At 39.2% G+C, this 23,665-nt stretch overlaps 1 protein-coding gene across 2 annotated transcripts in view; it reads right to left on the bottom strand.

Moving 5' to 3' along the window:
* The window catches only part of LOC146002024 (uncharacterized), a 132,731-nt gene that overhangs the window by 82,282 nt on the left and 26,784 nt on the right, over positions 1–23,665 (bottom strand). The window contains exon 1 of one of the 2 annotated variants that reach the window (XM_083139733.1): positions 16,492–16,679. The exons of the other annotated variant lie outside the window; for it this stretch is intronic. Coding sequence (XP_082995859.1) covers positions 16,492–16,588 — 97 coding nt within the window. The 5' untranslated portion in view covers positions 16,589–16,679. Of the gene's footprint in view, positions 1–16,491; positions 16,680–23,665 lie in introns of those variants that run through there. 2 annotated transcript variants of the gene reach the window in all.

The raw sequence follows: 23,665 nt of genomic DNA, 5'->3' as shown, positions 1-23,665 counted from the left end.
ATGTGCTAACCTCTCTGCCACGGGGGCCGCAAAGAAACGAATACATTAGTGGAAGGAACGAAAGGAGAAATGCAACAAGAAAACGATGAACAAAGGAGAAAGAAGAAAAGTGGGAACAGCATAATGTAAACAAGTTCCAGTCCCTGAGGTAAATACAAAGGCATGGGAAACAAGGAAAATAAGAAATTAAAGTAGAAAGATATACGAAGTGAGTATAAATGAGTTCCACAGCACTCCTCTGTATATACAAAGATACTGCGAGTAAGGAACAAATAAAGAAGTGAGCGGGGGAATCATGAGGGAGTAAAATTTTCGAATAGCAGAAACGAGGTGAGGCAAACATTCATCAGCGTTGAGAATATAAATGAAAGAAGCGACTGCACTAATTCACTGTCATGGTGGCGTTTCTCTTACAATTCTCCAACTTCACATTGTGTAAAACAGAGAAAAAAAGGGGTGTAAGGTTTGGACCTTTCACGTAGTACACCCAATTGTCAACCTCACTTCCATGTAGTACACCCTGGACTGCATTTTGTAGACTAAGGAGGCTCGCGCGTTTGGACACATGGCCAGTATAATTCTCGTATGGGTGTGTGTGTGTGTTGTCCTTATTTGTGCTGAGTGGCCCCTTTACAGCCTCAGCTTTAACCCAGGTAACAATATTTGAGTCCCTCGACATTATAGTTATCTTGTATTACTTATATTTTAGTTGTGGTAAGGGGCTGGAGCCCGTATAATGTGACGGGTACAATATAGCCCAAGTGCTGACGCACCCACAATTTCATATTCCATCGATCAAATCAAACGAAGGGGAAAAAATGAAGGACAATTTCTCCTCACAAATCTTTGCGTTGCTATGCAGGTATTCGTGGTCTTATCCTTTTCCAATCGATTCGATTATAAGCAAAGATTTATCTTTTGTCTTAAAGCATTGTCTTTGATTCGGTCGACCGAATGCCGCTTATTTCTACCATTCGGTTAACTGAAAAGAGGAAGATGCTGGACATCGAGAATGAAGGGTTAATTAAGTAAATAGTAGGACCGACGGTATGGTGTGGTCAGGGTTTGCAATGTCATAACTAGGACTCGGATAGTTATGCACTAAGAAAACGCAAAATATGCATGCAAATATGCACTAAAAAGTGTAAAATATGCACTTTAAAACCCCGTATATTACAAACTATGAAAGATTACATGCCAGGCAATGAATATGCATTATTCTTCTGAATGCTCATTCGCTACACATATTTTTTTCAATAAATATGGATCTGCGTTAAATTAAATACAATACATGACAGATCGAGATCATGAATGCATTTGATAACAAATTTTCGAACTTGAAACTCCTCCTGTTTTCAGCTAGAAGAGTCTTATATTCAGAAAACACATGTTCCACTTCGCAAGATACAAATGGACTGTATTTTAGGGCAACAAAGTCAGACACATCAAGTTCCAGATCATCTTCACACTTCGTCCATTTGTATGCAGAATTTTGCAAACTTTCACCATTGTTGCAAACCCACTTTTCGTTTTCAATACTGCATCCAATTTCTGAACATACACAAGATCTTCAACTTGTGCGAGGAGCTCTTTGACGTCTTCTATAATTTTGATGCTTGTTTGAAGTTGTTGAAAGAAGAAAGACAGATAAAAGAAAAAGAAAAGAGAAGAGAAGCGAGAAGAAAAATAAATACAATATATATGCTCCGTGTTGGTTGTGGGTACAAAAATATGCACATCAACTTATTTTCATACAAATATGCACCTGCATATGAAATATGCATTTTTAGTTAAAAATCCTTAAATATGCATTTGCATATGCAATATGCAAAATGCATAATTATCCTAGCCCTAGTCATAACCATCCATTTTCATCGTCGTGATTAGCCGAAAGGGGCATAAAGCGACGTTAAATAATAAAAATACAAAAAAGAAACGTAAGTGACCGAGGTTAAACCCACGAGAAAACTTCATTCAGAGTTGGTGGCCACACCTAACCTAACCTAACGTACAGCGCAAACAAGACATTCTCACAATAACAGCACCGTAACTGTCCAACAGCCAATCAGAGAGCAAGACATGAAACCGCATTCACAAGTTGACTGGAAAAAGAAAATGCGCCTCCGGTTGGGCATTGGGTGGAATAGTCTTAACGCGACAAATCGTTTATTGTAGAACTAGAAGAACACGTGGCACACATACACAAGAGAAAGAAGTGGATAAAAATGGAGAATCAAAGAAAGGGAAGAGACACACACAGAAAGAGAGAGAGAAATTAATTAATGAGAAAATATAGAAAATAAAGTGAAGATGAGAAAGGCGAGAAAGAGAGGAGGGATGAAACGGGGAAGACATACAAGAAGAAAAATAAAGAAAACAAAGATAGCAATAGATGAAGAGAGAGAGAGAGTAGACACATGAGTCGAAGGTAAAAAGAGAAAGTTAAGAAAGATAGATCATTGAATGAAAGAGAGACACAAGGAACAGAAAATAGGGGGACCAGAAACCCCCCTCCATCCGCATACATTCGATGGTATGAACTTAGTGCCATTCTACCTTTAAATAATCGAGGACGTCAGTTTCTCTAAAATTACCGGTTTCCCGTCTTTTTTATCTCTTATTTATCCAATTATTTATAATATACCACAAAATTAATAAAAATTAAATGCAAGATATACATTATTGTTAAGAGTATATTGTTTAGTGTTTAATTTACCCATTCTGGAGACCAGAACGGTATTAAGTGCTGGATGATTAGTTAATTTAATAAATAATGTACAATTAGTGAATAGTGAGCATGTAATTTAATAATATTAATAATTTCCTTATCATTTTGGTTTGTAGTTAAGGTTATCATATTTCGTAGTTGTTACTGGGTGAATTCATATCGGCTTTTTTATAGCTATTCTGGATGTCCAGAACAGTTTCTTGATGTCTTCATTGGGTTGTTTTGCATTAAAATAATATGACAATATAATATTTAAAAAAATGTGAATACGCCGACGTCCTGTGCCCTATTCTAGAATGCCAGAGGAGGACACGTTTGTCCAGTAACAGACAACAGAAGAGTAAGAGAGAGAGAGAGAGAGAGAGAGAGAGAGATGAAGAGACAAAGACTAAGATATAATGGAAGACATAGAATGCAAGGTCGTACCGAAGGAGGCCTGTAGAGCCGTAAGCCCACAAATGCACTAACGAAAAGATTAAATTAAACATTGAGAAAAACATTGCGTGAAGTTACCTGTAATTTATGACATAGTATATTCATTTCTACACATTTTGTTACACTTTCATAAAAACTTCAAACAATTGTAAGGTATAATATCTCTAACATTCGGAGAATGATGCTGATCACATTACCTCCAACTATGGTAGACTTCCAGAATGTGTAAAGCCCTTCTTCAGGGTACGGAGCATTGCACAGAGGGTAGTTTAACCTTTATTTCTAACATTCTCAATAACCCTGATATTACACGTCTGGGCGACATTAAAGATTTTGTGCTGGTTGCACTCTTACTCATACACAGAAAGTAGTTTATACTTCTCGAGATGTGGTTTCACGAACCTTCCACTTCTACTACATGACCTTGACGCCACTCCCCTCCAAAGAGCATCAGGTTTTCTACATTGTCTTAATTGCATTTCTCTCTTTATAGTATACAGGGTGCGCCAACGTTCATGGCGTAATTTAGAGTAGAAAATGACAGTAATGCTGAATGAACGAATGAATTAAAATTTTGGGATGCACAAGACGAACACAACACATTAAAAAGGTAAGAATAAACTAAGAGCATCCTCATGGTCAGTGGAAGAGACCAGGTCTTCTCTAAAAGCTAAAAACATTTCATAAAACACTGTCGTCATCTCCCAACAGGGATAACAAACAGTTGGGAAGATTAAAAGCCTGCCAGAGGAAAGCAAGATCGTCACATTCAACAAGAATATGCCTGCCAAATACTTAAAATAACGTTACAAACACGACACATTGGAGGGTCCAGCCCTTGCAGCAAGTAACCATGAGTTAGGCGGCTGTGTCCAATACGAAGTCGAGTAAGAACAACTTCTCGACGAGAGGGACGGGACGACGAACGCCATGCGCCTATGGGGAGCTTAAAGGACTGTTTGCGTCACGGGGTTTGTTTTGGGTGATCGGATTTAACACGGCAGATCCAGCCTCGGATCCGCACTAAGCCCAAATAGACTTTCCCTTGTCCTCAATAAAACAGAAATAGTTTGTAAAACAACGTTTGTAAAGTTAGCTTTAAGTCCATTTATGCTCAGATGGGCTAATCGAGACTGGGTCTAAAGTTTAAAGTGGAATCCGAACCACTGTGCTATGTGCCTCCACCGGAGAATACAAGGTGACCAGTACAGCTGGGAACCTAACGAATGTCTAACTAACGAACTCTCTAACATTCTTAAACCCAAAGGTTTATGGCTGCAACACCACAAGCCTATCCTGTACAAGATCAATTCAATCTTTTCCATCCTTTAGGTCCATCTCAACGTTATCCCTCCATCTTCGTCTTGCCCTTCCTACAGGTCTCTTACCATCAGGTTTCCCAACAAGAATCCTGTAAGTCTACTTGATTTAATTATTCTAATAATATCTGGACTAGAATACAAATTATGCAGTTCTCAATTTTGTAACCTTCTCCACTCACCTACCTCCCCATCCTTTTTAGGTACACAAATATTTTTCTAAGGATTTTATTTTCAAATACTCTTAATTTATGTTCTTCTTTTAATGTAAGGGACCTAACGAATGGCATTGTGACCCTAAATTGCTTGCTCTATAACAGGATTAAATGAAGCAATCACGACCAGAAAAACGTGCATTAAGAAAAGGTATTGATTTATTCTTTCTGTCTCTCTCACTCTCTTACTAATCCGTAACCATAGCAACAGAGATAAATTCAGAGGTAGCAATAAACTCGACGGAAGTCGCATAAGAAAAAAGTATTCAAAGAAGTTACGTATTGTCAGAATTACGTCTGTTAAGATCAATTTACTTGTAGGTCAATTTCAACTTATTCTAAATTGGTTCCCGAGAGTAACTTTGGAAAGGAGAGAGGAACGGAGGGTGATGAACACCACTTCCTCCTACACATAAGATATTACTAGGCAGGGGCGCCGACTTGTCAAAATTATTGGGGGGGAGGCTCTGATCACTGAAATAAATTAATGACTCACTCCCTCCCTTTTTTAAGTTTTGGCCTCAGTGTTCGGAATCTTGTAAATGCCCATGAATTCCTCACAAATATTAAAACTTTCATTTACAGTTCGAATTCAAAATGTCAATTGTTCACGGATGGATATGTCACAAGTTTCGTCAACCATATTAGCAAAATATTCCCGACTTTTAATATCTGCTACCACGGAGCGCAAAACAGATCTCCCTAATATATCAATGATCTCGTTCTGAATGTCATGTGAGAGCCATTTGTAGCCCGAACGTCCCATCCACTACCCTAGTTCATGTATACATCTTCTTTTGAAACTCTTTTTAGTAAAAATGTTAACAATACTCATAATTATATACTTAATATATAGTAAAAAGTCATGTGTTTTGCTGTCCCTGGTCATAGCCCTCCCCAAAGTTGATGGTTTAGCGGTCTCAGCCCCCCCCCCCCCCAAAGTTGATGGTCTAGAACATTTCAAATGTGTATTTAAAGTTAAGTTCATGTGGCACAATTCAGAGTAAACTTTGCAAGAGAAGCAAAATAATACATTAGATTCTCTTAAGCAAAATTATTTTGGGGGCTCTGCCCCCACATCGATAACATTGGGGGGACTCGAGCCCCCCGCAAGCTCCATGGAGTCGGCGCCTATGCTACTAGGGAAAAATTCAATGGGGCTCTCCATTTCCAAACTTTACCGGTGGCGGCGCCACCCCAATTGTGTCCCTAAAGAAATTAGTTCGTCACTTGTTTGCCCTAAGCTTTACATTGGAGCGCTATAGGATGGCTATTCAAATGTTATTCAACGAAGGTAAGAATTTATCGTGTAAATCGATAATAAAATGTGTTTAGTAAACATTTAAGATTATGTAGTGCTTGTACAATTAAGAACGTTATTATTAGAGGCAGACCTGTGTGAAATTTTTGCATGCAGCTGAAGTATCGATATTCAGTTTACCGGTACAGATGTTTTATCGACTCGGCATAAAGTTGCAAATGTTATTAGAAAAACATGAATCGTCCTTTAACATTCTTAATTATGTACTGGACAAGAAGCTGCGTATTTAGACATTTGCTTCACGGAAGTAATGCATATAGATTGTATGTTTATATTCGTAAAAATGATAACAAAATGGCAGTATTTTGCACGAAATACAAATATACTAATGTTACTTATGTCGGATCAGTAAAAAAATTGAAGAGCTCGGGTGTAAAACATGGGAAGTGACATTTTGGTCATCATTGAGTTACAAAGTAAAATGTACCATCCTTCAACTTTCGAGTGAAATTGCCATGTCATACAATTTGCATTGGACTCAGTGAAGCCTTGTGAATTTGGTAAACACAACACGAAAACAATTTATCTACAGTATAGTTTATAACAACCCCTTTTTCTTAATTAACTCGAAAATGACCAAAATGTAACTTACCATATTTTACACCCGAGCCATTCAATTGATAATGTTATCGATGTAGCCGACTCCGTGGCGAAGTGGTTATCACAGCGCGCTACGACACCAGGGGATCCCGAATCATCATTCGAATCCAGGCCTGGGTATCGTTTTTTTTGTGTTCATCGATTTTATCAAAATATCATTTATCCTTACCGTCGCGATTATCCATCAGCGGCAGAAAAGCGAAGTGAAACAACCTAATTCAATCAAACAATCATTGTTACACCTATGCATTTATATCTGCTGTTATCAATAGAGTAGTAATGAATATGTTTCATCTCTATAATTACCTTACCATTTTTTTCTTATACGTACAGTGTCATGGGTCAATCTAGTGGGGAATGCCTTGTATATTTTCAAGAGAAAAACTCGTGATCTTCATCGGTGATATAAAATAAACTTACAGTGCCACAAAACTAGCACACATATCTATCTTCCGTCCCAGGAGCAATGCCGCGCATAACGGTAGAGAAAGGGAGAAAGCGAGTGGCAGTACGCACTACTGATACAGCTGGTAGCTGCAGTCGCGTTGCCTCCCATACCTTCCTTCTCCCACGCTCATTGATCGAGTCCTCCCGGGTCACTCCTTGCGTAGAGGACTTGTTTGCGTTGGCTTGCTACACAGACTCCTGGAACAGAGTATAGATTACTAGGAAAGAAAACCGCACGAAAACACACTTGAATGCTCTAGAAGGAATTCTTAACAGCTGTAGTAGCAGTTCTTCAAAATGAGAGGAATTTTCAAAAACGACTTAGGTGGTGCAGGTTTCTCTCTCTGTCTCTATCTATCTATCTCTGTCTGTCTGTCTGTCTCTCTCTCTCTCTGTCTCCTTTTCTCTGTCTCTGTCTCTCTTTGTATTTCTGTATATCTGTCTGTGTGTATGTATGTCTGTGTGTGAGAGAAGGTGTGTGCAGTACCGGATCTACAAATCTTGCCCCCCCGCAAAATATTATCAAAGGCCCCCTCTATCTACCTACCTTTACACACACATACACATATATAATGTATGTGTATGTGTGTAATTCTTGATCTCATGTTGACAAAGTCACATACAACGGCCTACAGGGTGATTCAAAAGACCCTTAACACCACCTATAAAAAGTAAAGGAGTTCCAATTGGGTACAATTTGTCATGATAGAAATAGGTTAGTGTTAGGTGGAACCACATTGATTTGTTCCAAGCGGACGTCCGCCATATTGAATTCAACTCAAAACTTTTAAATGTTTTCTCACACCTGGAAAATTATACATTTGTTACAATCATGCAGTAATAACTTTTCCTGATTAAATATAGGTTTAAAGCACCTTCACCATTACATTTCTCGTGATATTCTAGCCTGATTTGATATATCATATCACCCCCTTCCCATTTAAAATTCTGAAGTTGAATTCAAGATGGCGGACATCAAGATGGCCGCCGACCGCGCGGGTGGCGTCAATGTGGTTTCCCCTTGGCCTGGCAACGATTGGTCATCACCATTTCCACGTTGCGCGCTGCAGTGGTCTTGTACCGAGGGTGTTAAGTGACTTTTTGAGCCACCATGTATTATATAATTTTATAGCTCTCGTTCTGCTCTACAAAATGAGACTATAGGATTTTAGGTAGCTTCTCACGAACAATAATTAATATTTCTGTTCAATTTTTTACCAAAACATGAGAGAAAAGGAAGGAGAAAAGTGCTGAAGCATGAAAGTAACAAAGTGTGTTCATTTTACATATCTGAAACGATCGGTATGAAAACAGCTATTTTTTTTAAAAAAAAATCCGTTCCCTATTTATACCAACCCTCTGTTCAAACTCGGTGACGACATGACATACCAGGGCCTATCAGCATTGATTAGAGCGTTTCTGAAGTTCCCATCTTCAAGAATCGACTGACTGTGCGCCCTTTCGATGGAACTCTCGGTCATTCTAAGAACCATCGGTGAAATAAAAGATATAGTATCCATGGTACGCAATGTAAAGAACGCTTCAGAAGCAGCAAAAGTTGGTCTGGGGACTCGGGGTGCTCTCCATATGCTCTTACATCAATGGAATGATTGGCTGAGGAGGTTTACAAGCTTGCTTGGTTTATCCTCGGGACTTCCTTCCTCCCCGTTGTCGTTGTCTTGCTCTTTCTTTTCTATTACATTGTCCATACCTGCATACATTCTCTGAGAGTATATAAAACCGAATCCCCTTATATCCAATCCTGCATAACTGTTCCTCCCAGTGGCGTATACTGAAGTCTGGGCTATGTCACTATGTCACGTGGTCCAAGGCTTTGAATAGAAATAAGTTTACCAACTCCTAAGAAATCAGGTTGCCAACTCATAAGAAATCAGGTTGCCAACTCATAAGCAATTAGGTTGCCAACTCACAAGAAATCAGGTTTAAAACTCATAAGCAATTAGGTTGCCAACTCATAGGAAACCAGGTTGCCAACTCATAAGAAATCAGGTTGCCAACTCCAGAATCACCATCATCATCTCACTGATATGAATAATTTTGTTTACAATTTCTGATAGATTTTTCTCATGTATTTTATTCTCTATACTTCAGGCTTTGCAGATAGCGTAGCTAGCCTAGAATATACGCTCCTGGTTCCACCTCTACATCACAATTCTAGAACAATATCTCGTAAGTAGATGGCTCGTGTTCTCAGTCATCTAAGGGCAGTTTGTTTTGACGAAAGCGTCACGAGTAGAGTTAAAACGTAGGCGACAAAAAAAACAACTAAATTTCTGCCAGTTTTGGATAATTGGAAGATGAGGATGAATGGTATTAAGATGAAGGGACAATCACAAACACATGGACAACACAGAAAAAATCCCATAGAGGATTTTAGTAGCCATTGATCCAGACGTCAGACCCTTGTTAGCCTGCAAAATTCAGTCAACGTGGAAGTGAGGTTGAAATTTTGGTGCCTTTGGAAGAGATCGCCCCTTACACCCCTATAATCAATTTTAGTTTTAAAGTTAATAAACATCTGTTTCCGTTTGCTTACCTTTTTCCCCCTAGTAATATAAAATAGTCTTTAACGTAATTAACACTTTATTCGAAAGCATCATTCTTATTTTTTAAAACAAGTCGTAACGATCCGTAGTATCTTTGAATTATTATGGACAACGAACTCCAACTTCCAGCCATTCAACCATCGTTTTCCAATCAGGAAATATTCAGAAACATCACAGGAATGCAGTGTCAGACAGCACTGAAGCTCTTCCTGGTCATCAGCGGTATAAACATGTAAACGGACGAAATCCAGGAAGAGGCTGCAGGCCTCACTGTGCATTTGTTTAGTTAATTGAATTGCAATAAATGTCTGGGGGGCAGGGAGTTCGAGGTCAGTTCGAATTCAGTTATTGAGGAGCAAGTTACGATTGAATAGAGAGAGAGGAGGAGGTTCTAGGGAGAGCGTGTTAACGCTAGTCGCAAGTCAGACTCTACGTACAGTCATAAGCATAACCACTCCCAGCAGATCTTCAGTTGGAGTACAGAGACAGGTATATTCTTTCATTAGCCATGCTGATCCAGTCTTTAGGGATGTGAAACTCAAGTGTCATGTGTTGCCATTCAAGTGTGTAAATTTAGTACCTCTAGCGCCTTACCACCAAGCTCACCACGAGCAGAGAGTGCTTTATCATCAAAGATGAATGATGATTAGTGAGCTACATTCCCAAAAGATCCCCCCATACCTAAGGGTATGAGACGAAGTTATTTATTTTTATCTTATTGAGTTAATGCTACCTTCATCATCATCCAACCACAAAAAGGAATCCTAGTTTTGTCGAACAATTATTTACACAATTTCGTGAAAGAAGAATGTAAATCTAATTGAAATATGAAATTTGTTTGACACATTGTTTGTTTACTTCCTTTGAGGTAGAAATAGCTTTTATACGATTCAACAACTTCTAAGAAGGACCAAAATCAAGTTTTCAGTTGATTTTTTATTTGATTTGAAGTCCACTTTATGCACAGTAAGGCTAATCGGGACTGGACCTACAGTTTAAAGTGGGATCCGAACCACTTGTGCCTCCACCGGGTATCGAACCCGGGACCTCTTGATTACAAGGCGAAGACGTTACAACTGCGCCATCGGGGAGGCCCTAAGTTTTCAGTTGAAAATGAAGAGATATGCTCAGCTGTCAGTTGTGGAAAGTTGTTATGAACAAGAAAGTCTCCAATAATTTAAGAAAGATAAAACATATATGCGTATGCAAATCTGCACCTGAATAGTCCGCACACCGAGCCACACAATTTGAAATCCTTTAAGGAAGAGGAATATTATTTTATTTCTCTTTTGAATAGTCAATAGTAACGAACACTTTAGCAACAGGTATTGAGGACAAAACATTTTGTGATTTTAGGAAAAAGTTACGTGCGTTGGAGTTGAAACCGGAACAGGTACCCTCAAAATGTTCTGCTACTTCATTTTGTAGATTTCTATTTAAAGAAATTCCAATCGGGTGTTGAGTTACTTTACACTTAACAGACGCTTAGCCATCGGCATTGGAAATCCAACGAGAAGAAAGTCTTATTCCCACTTGGGAGACTGAGTAATCTCGGGTTGCAATTTTTCAGTTTTTTTCATAATCGGTAGGTACCTTTTGAGCTCAATCAGCCTTTCATAAATGAGTACCTGGGGAAAACCCTAGGATGTAAAAGCGACAGGAGTGTGGTACTGATCGCATCCCCTACATTATAGCTAAAATCGAGAATTTGTGGAATTCTACCTCCACGCATGAAAAAAGTTATTTGTATTTATATTACGTTTTAAAGATGCTATTAACGTGTACGAGGGACGTTCATAAAGTAGTAATTATTGCCAAGAAAAAATACAGTAAAGCACACGAGTTTTTGTGAATGAATCAGTCTTTCTTCACATAAACTCCATCCAGAGTGACACACTTCTCCCATCGATTTACCAACTTGCTGATGCCGTTGTTGCAGAAGTCCTGTGTCTGGCTGTTCAGGAAGACATTCACCGCAAAAATGACGTTATCGTCGTCATCGAAATGCTTTCCACATAGGGGCTTCTTTATTTCTGCAAAGAGGAAGAATTCGCTGGGTGCGAGGTCCGGGAAATACGGAGGGTGAAGGAGAATATCGAAACCAAATGTGGCTGCATGAGCCACGGTCTCCTGAGCAGAATGGGAGGGGAGCGTCGTCGTGGAGAAGCTGCAGTCTTTTTGTCAGCATTACGTTATGGAATGTGTACCAATCCGATAGCTTAAGGATCAATGGCTTCCCCACAGTACAAGTTCTTGAAACAAGCTTGCAAATAAGAAGCAACAATTTTTACTTTATGAACGTCCCTTATACAGTGTTGTTCCTTTTGCATGTATATTTCCGAATATGCGACGTACGTTTGGCATAACTGAATGTAAGAAAATGTAAGCTCAGAATGCAGTGGTAGTTTTAGGATATAATTTCTGTGTAGGCAATTAATTTGTAATACCTACAGTATTGCATTTCAACATAGTGCACAATGATTATTATTTTTATTATAATATCTACAATCAAAATGCAGTTTAGTGAGATGAATCACAGATCTTGATATAGTTTAACATTACAAAGAAAGGGAAGAGTGAAAAATATTATTTTAATATTAGAAACCTAACTCGCAGAACGGCTACCCTTTCCCTTTGAATCATGTCTCTTCAAATTGTGGTTCACTATTGCCAGGTCTGGCCAATTATTATTTCTTGGAAGTCTACAAACATTGATCTGTAAACTTACACACTAACAACATTCAAAATAGTTCTGATAAGGTCCTTTGCCTGCTAGAACACCTACGTAACAACGAAAAGTAATGCGTTTATAACACTTTCTTTTTTTTCAACAAAGAAACCCGTTTTTCACTTTCAGAGAATTTCAAAATTAACACTTCCTTCAACGTTCATTTGTTTCTGACGTCACACGCAGGGCAAATAATTCATTGAGATTAAATCGAGAACTATTTCAAAAGAAAATATTTCAGTGCCATGCACGCATCACTTGTCATTTCGAAGTTAAGTTTGGTCAATATTCAAGACAACGTTTCACAAACCCTGTTTTCTAGTGGAAATAGATACGACAGAGATGTGTAAAATATACTAATTTCACGTAATTTAAAGCAAAGTCATGCAACTTGAAGAACGCTACCGGTTAAGAGTAGTCACTTTTGGCGCGAAACTGGATCATTGTTTTGCATATCAACGCCCTCTATAACGGAATCGATCCTGTAGTACAGTCTATGCGTCGGCAAGGACGTGTAGATTTTCCACAAAGCTACACAAACTTAATACAGAAAGAGGAACATTTTAATTCACTCTCTCGTTTGTTTTTATTACGTTCGTAACAAAAACAATGTTTACTTTGCGTGTTTGTATGAAAGATTCGTATTGAAAAATGATTATACGTCAGAAATCGACCGAGGTAAAATATTGCTTCTCAAGGAAAAATTGTTTATTTTACTTTCGTCCACAAGCAAGAGGTTGTTCACTGCTTAGGTCAATATCTCAGTAGAGTCAAGCCTCTATCCTTGTGTAAACATTTCTGCTCTCTCTCTCTCTCTCTCAATTTCTTGCAGTTCTTTCTTAGTCCACCAGACATTGAAAGTGAATCAATCCTACCAGGAACGTACCACGCATTCACCGTAAGCAGGGGCGGCGCCAGGGAGGGGGGTGCGAAGGGGTGCTTGGACAGCCCCTTCAGCACCCCATTTTCAAAACCTATTTTCAGCCGAAAATACTGTTAACTCTTCACGGAGGTAAAAGTTTGGAACAATCAAAGAAGTTTCTAGCAACCGCACATTTGTTTAAGCAGTCAACAAACAAATGATTATTCGCCAGTACTAAATGCTTTTTAGTAATCGTCCACATGTGCTTATACAGAACGAAAGAGTTACTGTAGTTAAAAATCAACAAGTTTACTAAATAATTCTAATTTTATTAGTTACCAACTAGCTTAACAACACGTATTTGTTAAATCAACCAAATCAGTTTTTTGTTGTGTGTGTGTTCCAGTGTCTTTTACGTATGACTTATGAACACCATGTCGTATGATCGTATAATATTAAGTATTAAAGAGTGACCACTATTATTGCATACTGCAGGCAAGGCATTAATACTACACTTTTTCATGTACCTATCATCTCATTTAGGACAATTGGTCAGGGGGAGAGGAAACCAACAGTCAATCTGGGAGCGCGTTAAGAGCATTGTTGTTCATTAATTTTATGTGAGAAGAATAAGAATGACAAGAAATAATGTCCAATCCTTTCCAGGTATGATTTAAGCTTGTACAAGATGAGAATTTCGAAGCAATAGTAATGAGACAGAATTGTAAATTGTGATTACGTAGAATCTTTGAATCGTAGGCTAAGTTCATTATTATTCTCAGCGTTCGCGATCAAATGCATCTTGTATGCACACTTCTTTAAGATACAATTAAAACCTTTTTTACTGGTCACAAATAATTAGCACATTAGTGCAATATTATACGCTAGGGACAAATTGAATACAATTAAGTGCAGAAAAACAATGAAACCACTTATTACACTTAATATTCCAAATTCCAGATTTGTCATGCATATGTAAGCGTATGTGTGTGTGTGTGTGTGTGATTTGTTGTATGCGTGTGAGTATAGAGGAGACTTTTATTCCTGTATATAATTTTTCTTTGTATTTTTATATTTTGTATTCCTTTATTTTCAATTTTTCTCTTTCGCTTTCAATTTCAATGCTATAGATTATTTTCTAATTTTCGTATATTGAAATGTCGATGTAAATATGGTTAAGTGGTAGAAAAGGCTACGAAGTCTTAACTTCGCCATGATAAACAACACGTAATAAATAAATAAATAAATGCAGGTGTACTAAATACGCGCTGGTTACTTTCTGATATCTCGTTATTTAGTTGCAGTTACCAAATTAGGTCCAAATTCAGATGAATCTAGCAAATATAGATAGTATGCTCTATTGACTACTACACAAAAAAAAAAACATTTGTCAACTTTCTATAAGATTAATAGGTTTTAGAATTCCGTACGTAACCAATATGGTAATTGGAACATGATCTGGCTCACTTTACATGAAATTTGAGTCACCAAAAAAGGACCGCACCTGAAATCTAACTCCAGTACGATTAACTCTGATTTATGTCTCCTCAACGGTGGACCGAATGCATTGAGAGCTAGATTCAGGATCTCGCCACTGACGGTCGCAGGTTCGAATCCTGGCGTAATGGTGCTTTTCAATGAATGTCCCTTCAGCAGATGCATCTTATCATCATTCAACCGAAAGAGGCACAAAAGCGACGCGAAATAAGATAAAAATAAAATAGAGTCTCTGATTACAAGATCATCGAACTCTGCCATAACTGATAAACTTATGTTTTTTAAAGTTTTTTCTTAAACGTAAAAATGAAGATATAACGTTTATGTTCTTCAAAAAGAAATTCCGTACGTTTACATGCATAAACATAATGAGCGATTCTAGAAACCCAAAAGGCGACTTTCATCTTTAAAATTTACATTTCTTCAATTTTGCATTATCTGTTTCCATTTCAATCCAAATCTCATTCTACACCTAAGATCGAGATTTTCAAAATCAGATAAACATGTTTTAGATTTAAGCATTCCTGTCCAAATTTATGTATTAAAATTCTCAAATCTCATGATTTGTGGGAGATTAGATGACTTTAAACATATTCTATATAATACATTGTAACTTCTCAATGAACATCAGAATTACATGTTTGTGGTTGGATATTTTGTGAATGAAATTTCGTTCATTCGATTTTTTTATTGCCACGCAGGAAATCGACAATTCTTCTATCACAAGCTGCCTTAATGAAAACCGACCAAACGAATTAGGTACGCAAATAATTATTTTGAAATGCGTAAAAATATGTTATTTCATCGATTTGCGCGTTATTGAACGTCTTTATTTATTCATTAAATTTACGTGGTTTTTCTACAACTCCAGGATGATAGATGCAAACACACATTCATGTGTTCTACTCGGGTTTGATTGATTTATTTATTGTCTTAAGTCCACATTATGCACACACAGGCTAATCGGGACTGGATCTACAGTTTAAAGTGGGATCCGAACCACTATGTGCCTCCACCGGGTATCGAACCCGGGATCCCTTGATTTCAAGGCGACGACGTTACTACTACGCCATCGGGCCTTCCGCTCTGGTGTCGTAGCGCTATGCGATGAACACTCTGTCACAGAGAGCGCGCCAAATAAACATCTGAAACAACTATGTATGTATTGATTGATTACGTTACTTCTTTTTTGAACTGTGTTAATTTCGACAACGATGCACCTTCGCAAAATTAAAATCTTAAGTTATGATATTTTAATAATTTAAATATTTACATGTTCTGTTAAGGCAATTTCGTATATATATTGTAAATTGTTGTTGAAGAAAAATGTATATACCTTAAAGTGTGTCAAGTTTTCTCGTGAACAATTTCTAACATATAATTTAATATTCAATGAGCGAAGTTTCCTTTTTCATACTAAAAATATAGCTACCGAATTTATTTTTAAATTAATTCTGTTCATCATATGCTTCAGAAAGAAAACAAGTATAGGAAGCCAAAAGAAAACATTCTAAAACATTTTCGGGAAACATGGCTTGAGCAAAGAAAGCATCTCCTCAATTTAACCAAAACAGCTCGTCTCAAGTTCACGATCAAAGTGACTGACACTGGGGGAAAAAGTTGCAAACTATTCCGTGCCGAGCAAGAAACTTCGACACGTGAATCGAAATTTATAACACTTGTTTTAAAACACGATTGGGTATTTAGTAATGTTGACTAGAGGACTACGCATGCGTGTTTTGGAAGAAATGGAGAATTCTCCAATTGTGTACCTGTATGCACGGGAACTGCCGGGTTCGAACAGAATTGAAGATGGGCACAGTCGCCAGTGTTGTACGGCACCAAGTAGTCACAATTCATGATTTTCATCACAGAACAAAACACAAGCGTCGCCTCGAGCTTCTCGCCGAGTGGAGTCGAGTTGCAGCTCCGTTGTCCTCAAGCCCGTCTACGTTGAACCGTGCCGTCGTGCGCTATGCATGCAGAGAGTGGAGGCCAGAACCGTAGTCTGTTATCGAGCCGAACCGGCAGTCTCTACCAGCGATACCGGGTCGGACCAAATCAATACCTCAGCTCGGGCAAGCACCACCACCGCCAACCGGAGTTAGAAAACTGGACGAACCGCTCGTGGGGTCGCCCCAACTATATCTGCCACCCTCGCCTGCACGATCGGAACTATTTCGCTCTCCCCGCGTCGAATTCGCAAATTGGCAAGCACGATTCGCGCGCTTTTTGGCCCGTTCATTCCTATCGCATTCGGCTAGATGTCTCCACTGTCGAATTTGGAGTCGGTGAAGCAAACTTAAAGGTGAAGCCAGACAGTCGCAGGTCTTTAAGTCTCGAACATGCGAAGCCTGCCTCGTTTTACAAAAGGTTATTTCTCTGCAGTAGATGCATTTTTACTTGTCAGAAACTGCGGTCCTCCAATTTACCACATTTACATGGATATTTAACGAGGAAAACTTAGGAATTGACACTATATAACAGGAAACATGGAAAGCATGTGTGTAACCTGACAAGTCCAGGGCGAGAAGCGCAATCGATAACTATCACTGTTCATTTTTTTCTTTCAGATTATCTACGTACTTATATTTGTAGAAGAATGTTACTACAACTTTAGTACTTAATTGTTAAGTCAATTATTTCACGTATCTTTCGCAACTGGGATTATTTTTAATTTAGTTTAAAGTTCTTAGGAATGACGCATGTGAAATAATTACATAGAAACTCTGAGTGTATTAAAAACGTTGTTACTACAGGTCCGGTGCTTATTGCCATTATTATTATTTATACTACAACTATACTCAAGGCCGCCGGCAAGTTTTTTCTCAGGTGGACAGCGGTGCTTGAAGTGGGGGGGAAAGATGGGGGTGACGCTTTCCCCCAGTTAATATAATTTTCATAAAGCATCTCCAGCACTAGGATAATTTCCATAGGCACTAAATTTCCTGTCTCTCATGTTTTCAAACTACAATTTCAACATTTGAATTAGGCTATGTGAAGTCTTTTCAGAAATCTCAGGGAGGGCAAGTGCCCCCCCCAGGTCCCCTTCTGCTGGTGCCCTTGATTGTTTTATGTTTCTCAAACTTTACGCACAGATAGGTTAATCGGGATTGGACCTGCTGTGTAAAGTGGCATCCGAAGCAATAAGGGCCTCTACCTGGTAACGAACCTGGGATCCCTTGATTACGAGGCGACAACTTAACCACTACGCCAGGGGGAAGGAACCGTCGCTTGCACTGTAAACTTAGTGTACCTCTGACAATTTTAGAAAATAAAAATCCATTCCGAGTTTAGCACAAGATAACTTAACATACTCTTTGTGTTCTTTGTAATTCTACGTCCCTTTCTCGCCTCTCAAATTTAATGTGGCGTTGAGGATGACTGAGTGATTTCGTTTATTTTACATCCCTTTCCCACCACCTCAGGATAATCGCGAAGATGAGGATGAGTGATGATATGATGGAATTGATGAAAGGAACACTAACAAAGAACATCCATTGCCAAGCCGGGATTCGAAACCGGGACTCCTGGCGTCGTATCGTGCTGTGCTGTTAAGTATGTGAAACAATGAACAGAAAGAAACATTAATCTTGTGCAAGATTTGCACCCTCAGGCCCGTAGCCAGGATTTTATTTCGGGGGCTCATCCTTTATCAGCAGCCGCCATATAAAGGGAAAAAGTGGAGTAGAAGCCCTGAAGATGAATTGAAGACTTAAATTGGTAAACGCTGTAAGTGCCACAATAATTCAAACACCGTTTTCCACGTTAAACTGTGAAATGTGCCATGCTTTATAATGTGGTAAACGTGAAATGTGGCTGGTAGCCCTCTAAGTAGTTCAAAGGGCGTGTAAAGAGGTCACTAGTGTGCATGTTCTTACGGGCTGATGTGCGGAACCATGCGAGTTTCCAACACTTTCGCTTTTGGCACTTCCTGCTAATGAAGTTAAATTAATTACCACTATACACTATTTGAATTATATATATGTAGGATTTCGGGAGCTTCAGCCCCCTGAGCCCTCTCCCTGGCTAAGTGCCTGGCACCCCTGATCCCGCGGTGCGTTACGCCAAACGCAAAGCCACGGAAACCAGCTTCGCACGTTATCGATCTCAGCTGTGAATGAAGATGGTGTAGTTTGCAGCATGCTCCGATTATCTCAATTCCTCATGACCGCTTCTATTTGGATAAGGGGTATTCGGTTCCTGAGGAAAACTTTGTGAAGTCAGATACGTAACAATATAGTAGAATATCTTGTAATTAATCTCTTTGCATCCATATCGACTGATCCCATCCTATTAGCACTGTTAGCGTGGTTCGCGTCAGAGGTCCTTGGTTTCGAATCCCGGGTAAGACATAGATGTGACGTCAGTTCATCATCAGTCCTCCTCATCGTTGCGACTGAACTCAAGAGGTATAAAAGCAACAGAAAAGAGGTATAAAAGCAACAGAAAAGAGGCAAAAAAGAAAGAGACTTTGTGACTTATTATGAAACCCCATTTGGATGTAAGAGCATGTTTTCATGCGTTGGGAGATTTCACACTGAAGCGACAAGCGAAAAGACACACGTGTCTCTTCTGTTCGAAAGGTTGCATTGATTGCTAAGGGTTCGCTTCAAAGCGATACGTGTGCCTTGTCGCTTGTCGCTTCAGTGTGAAATCTCTCTTTGAGGGTCGCACGGAGATAGTCCAAGGGAGATCGGCTGTGAACTCAGGTATAACTTCAACCAGGCTACTATACACTCAGAGAACTAAATGCATCATATCGATTGATGCACCGGAATGCATTGATTAATGATGCACTAAAGTGTGTTTTGTAGCTTCTTCAAAGAATCAGATTCACATTTGATGAATTTTTGTATGTCGTGAAAGAAACACCAAAGTGCATCATTTGATTCAAATGAGGATTTATTTCAGTTGAGATGCACTTTAATGCATCATCTGATGCGTTTTGATGCACCTTGATGCGTTTTGATGCACCAGAATGCATCTGTTTTGATAATGCACTTAAAGGTTTCGTCTGAGCTACATAAAGTCATTACCTCAGACCAAACGTTTAAGTGCATCATCCAAAAAGATGCAGGAAGGTGCATCAAGGAACATCAACTAATGCATTGAAGTGCATCTCGACTGAAAAAATCCTTCACTTGAATCAAATGATGCACTTTGGTGTTTCTTTCACGACATACAAAAATGCACCAAAATGCATCAAATGTGAATCTGATTCTTTGAAGAAGCTACAAAACACACTTTAGTCCATCAATCGATGCATTCTGGTGCATCAATCGATATGATGTATTTAGTTTTCTGTGTGAGACCGGCACCATGGACATAAATTGGGACCTAGCTTTGAGGGGAGGGAACAATGCAAAGTTTTCCATTCCATAAAAATAACGGAAGAGACAATTTTGCTAATTAACTGTTACATTTACAAAATCATAAAAATTACACTTTATTACTTTGCTCTTCGGGTCCATGCACCGTAAACTTGAAAAGTTCAAAAACGTGAAAATTTGTGGACGCATCCGCCTTCCCACACACCTGAAAATCGAATTCCTATCGCTCAAGTGGAAATAAAATTAAGCGAACTTTCTTGTAATCCCTTTTCGGACAGTTTATTTTTAATGGTGGAACAAGAGTGTGATGCTGGGCCTTCGGATATCCTACTAGTTACCACTAATAATAATCAAGGGGTCCTGGTTCAATTCTCGTTGGGTGTACGTACATATTAGTACACTTAAAAAACACAAGTCCACACCTGATTTGTCTATATTTGAATGAAGCAGACTTAAGCCATTTGTTTTAAATCATGAAAGCATGGCGGCGATTAGGGGGGCGTGAGGGGCAGTAACCCCCTCTCAACTTTTTGCCCCCGTACTGGGCTCTTATTACTAACCAATGGTTCACTCAGGGTTCGGTAAAAAGTGCTCTCTCTAAAGGTAATGAAAGTTTAATGACTGTAGCAGGATACACTAGTTCAACAGAAACTAGGCACGTGTAGATATTACACTCACTAGACGCAATACACTGCCACACAATGAGGGAAATGGTTTATTATAATAGCAACACAGCCCCACAATGAGAGAAATGGCTTATTTTAATAGCAATACGGCCCCACAATGGGGAAAATGGCTTATTTTAATAGCAACACAACCCCACAATGAGGGAAATGGCTTACTTTAATAGCAACACTGCCACACAATGAGGGAAATGGTTTATTTTAATAGCAACACAGCCCCACAATGGGGGAAAATAGGTTATTTTAATAGCAACACTGCCACACAATGAGGGAAATGGCTTATTTTAATAGCAACACAGCCACACAATGAGGGAAATGGCTTATTTTAAAGCAACACAGCCCCACAATGGGGGGGAACGGCTTATTTCAATAGCAACACAGCCCCACAATGAGGGAAATGGCTTATTTTAATAGCAACACAGCCCCACAATGGGGGGGGGGGGAGAAATGGCTTATTTTAAAAGCAACACTGCCATAAACTGGGAACTGGAACGCTGCTGTGGCTGTCCTTTCGAAGTCGTAACCTCAGCCTCAAGACTCGTCAGGAAATTGCAGTCCTTTACTTGCGTCGACTTCAGGCTTTTACGGGAAACTGTTAGCTTTTGGGGAACAAGAGCATCAATTAAAGTCACCCTCACGATAACCGTTGAACTTTATCTGACCTGTAATTTTAGTCAAAGCTACACCCAACCCTTGTTGTATACGGCCCTGCACCTTGCGGAGGGGTTTAAGCAGTAAACGGCAATGTCTGTACTTACAATTACCGTTCCGTTTTAAAAAAAACTGACTAAATATTGACTAATTACTAACCATTTTATTTGAAGAGCAAGCCAAGATCTTTATGAAAATGATACAATGTTTTCATTATCGTATTATATGTTTCGTTTTGCTCTAAAAGTTAATTTACTGTAACCGAAAGGCGACTTGGTAACATAGTGATGAATAATATAGAAATCGGAGAAGAAAACCTAGCCTTCAAATTTATATTTTTTTCACCTATCATGGAGAGTCAATGATCAAAAAAGGCTTTCGTAACTGTGCTACACACACAATAATAGTTATTGCTAGGATAGGAAAAATTATGTATAGAATGTCTTGTTTGAACTAAAAGAATTCTGTCATTTTAGTGTGAAGTTGTCATATATCCCCAAAATGAAATAGCAATAACAAAAAAATCACAGATTGCAGTAATCAACATAAAAAATACTGACTTTTAAAAACCTGAGAAATTAAAGATCAAGATGAAAACATTGATTTTTGTTGGTATTACTGACCATTCCCGCCCCTGCATATTCATACTAACAGTTTGAGACAAAGACATATTTATATACGAGGGGTGTCCCGTAAGTACTGAGCCTGATACGGTTCCCATAGTTCAATCTGAAAATAATTTGGGATTTGAAATAGCAATTCTATGTAAGTGTATATGCAAAGCGGTGTCCAGTTCTAACCATCCGATTCGTCCTTGGAGGAACTAGAAGTGTGCTAAGTGCGTAACGTCAAAAAATGAAGAGAAAAGAGATACGAGCAGTGATCAAGTATCTGCTGAAATAGAGGTTGAGTCCCAAGGAAATCCATGAGGATATGGTGACAACTTTAGGAGAGGATGCTCCATCCTCTACCACAGTGAAGAGATGGGTAGCCCAATTTGAGTGGGGGAGAGTGAGTGTGGAAGATGACCCTCGCCCAGGCAGGCCAGTGGAGATGGTGACACAAGAAAATGTAGATAAAGTGCAGAAGATTATTCTTACAGACAGACGTGTGACTATGCAATATATTGCAGAGGAACTGAAGATGTCCAAATCAAAAGTGGAGCGCATTGTGAATGACCAGTTGGGGATGAAAAAGGTTTCTGCACGTTCGGTTCCAAAACTTCTGACAAGTGAACAAAAGTTGACAAGACGCATGAACTCAGAACGAAATCTTGAGCTGTCGCAGGCCGATCCAAACGGATTTGTTGAACAACTTGTGACTGTTGACGAAACTTGGGCTCATCACTATATACCAGAGCCAAAACTGTGGAAAGATCCCGGCTCCCCCACCCCAAAGAAGGCAAAGTCCGGTCCCTCTGCTGGGAAAGTGATGACGACAGTCTTCTGGGACTGTTAAGGGTGTTTTGTTGGTCGATCATCTCCGAAAGGGAAACACCATGACCGAGGAGCATTATGTTCCCTGGTGAGGCAATTACGGGGTGTTTTGAAGACTAAGCGACGGAGAAAGCTCTCTAAAGGGGTGATTCTGCATCACAACAATGCACGTGTTCACACATCGCTTGTTGCTATGGCAACCATCCGTTATTGTGGTTTCGAATTGTTGGAACATCCCCCTTATTCACCCGATCTTGCTCCATCAGACTTTCATCTCTTCCCTAACCTGAAAAAAAGCTTTGGGCGGTGTGCATTATCAGTGTGATGATGCCGTCATTAGTGCTGTGGGTGTCTATTTTGCAAGCCTCGAGGAAAGCTTTTATGAGACCGGGCTAAAAGCACTGCAGAAGCGTTGGCAAAAGTGTGTGGACCTGCAGGAGACTACGTAGAAAAATAGGTTGCTAATGTGGTCCCATCCTGTTCCCTTCTAGCTTAGGCTCGATACTTATGGGAAAACCCTTCGTAGCACATACCTTCGATATATCCCACGTCAAAGTGTCGCACGTTAAATTCTTTGAAGCTCCGCCACCAACACAATTCACGCTTTCAGTATGGAAAATGTCGTAATAAAATTTTACTTAATTTTTGGAAAGGTTTGCAGGTATTTAAATTTAGCATTCTGTCCATCATAGCCTTCACCAAGGATTCCCAAACTCTTTTGTTTCAAGCCGCCCTTAGAACAATCATTGGCTAAGAAGTAAGAGTTATTTCAGTGAAAATATTGGAACATTTCGCGACGCCCCTGTAACCTAGCAACGGCGAACCAGGGCGCCGCGGCGTACA

Source organism: Lepisma saccharinum, chromosome 18 (assembly GCF_977018435.1).
Source record: "Lepisma saccharinum chromosome 18, izLepSacc3.1, whole genome shotgun sequence".
NCBI classification, from domain to species: domain Eukaryota; kingdom Metazoa; phylum Arthropoda; class Insecta; order Zygentoma; family Lepismatidae; genus Lepisma; species Lepisma saccharinum.
Note: the sequence above shows the minus strand (reverse complement) of the source record. Positions and strands in the feature narration are given on the sequence as shown.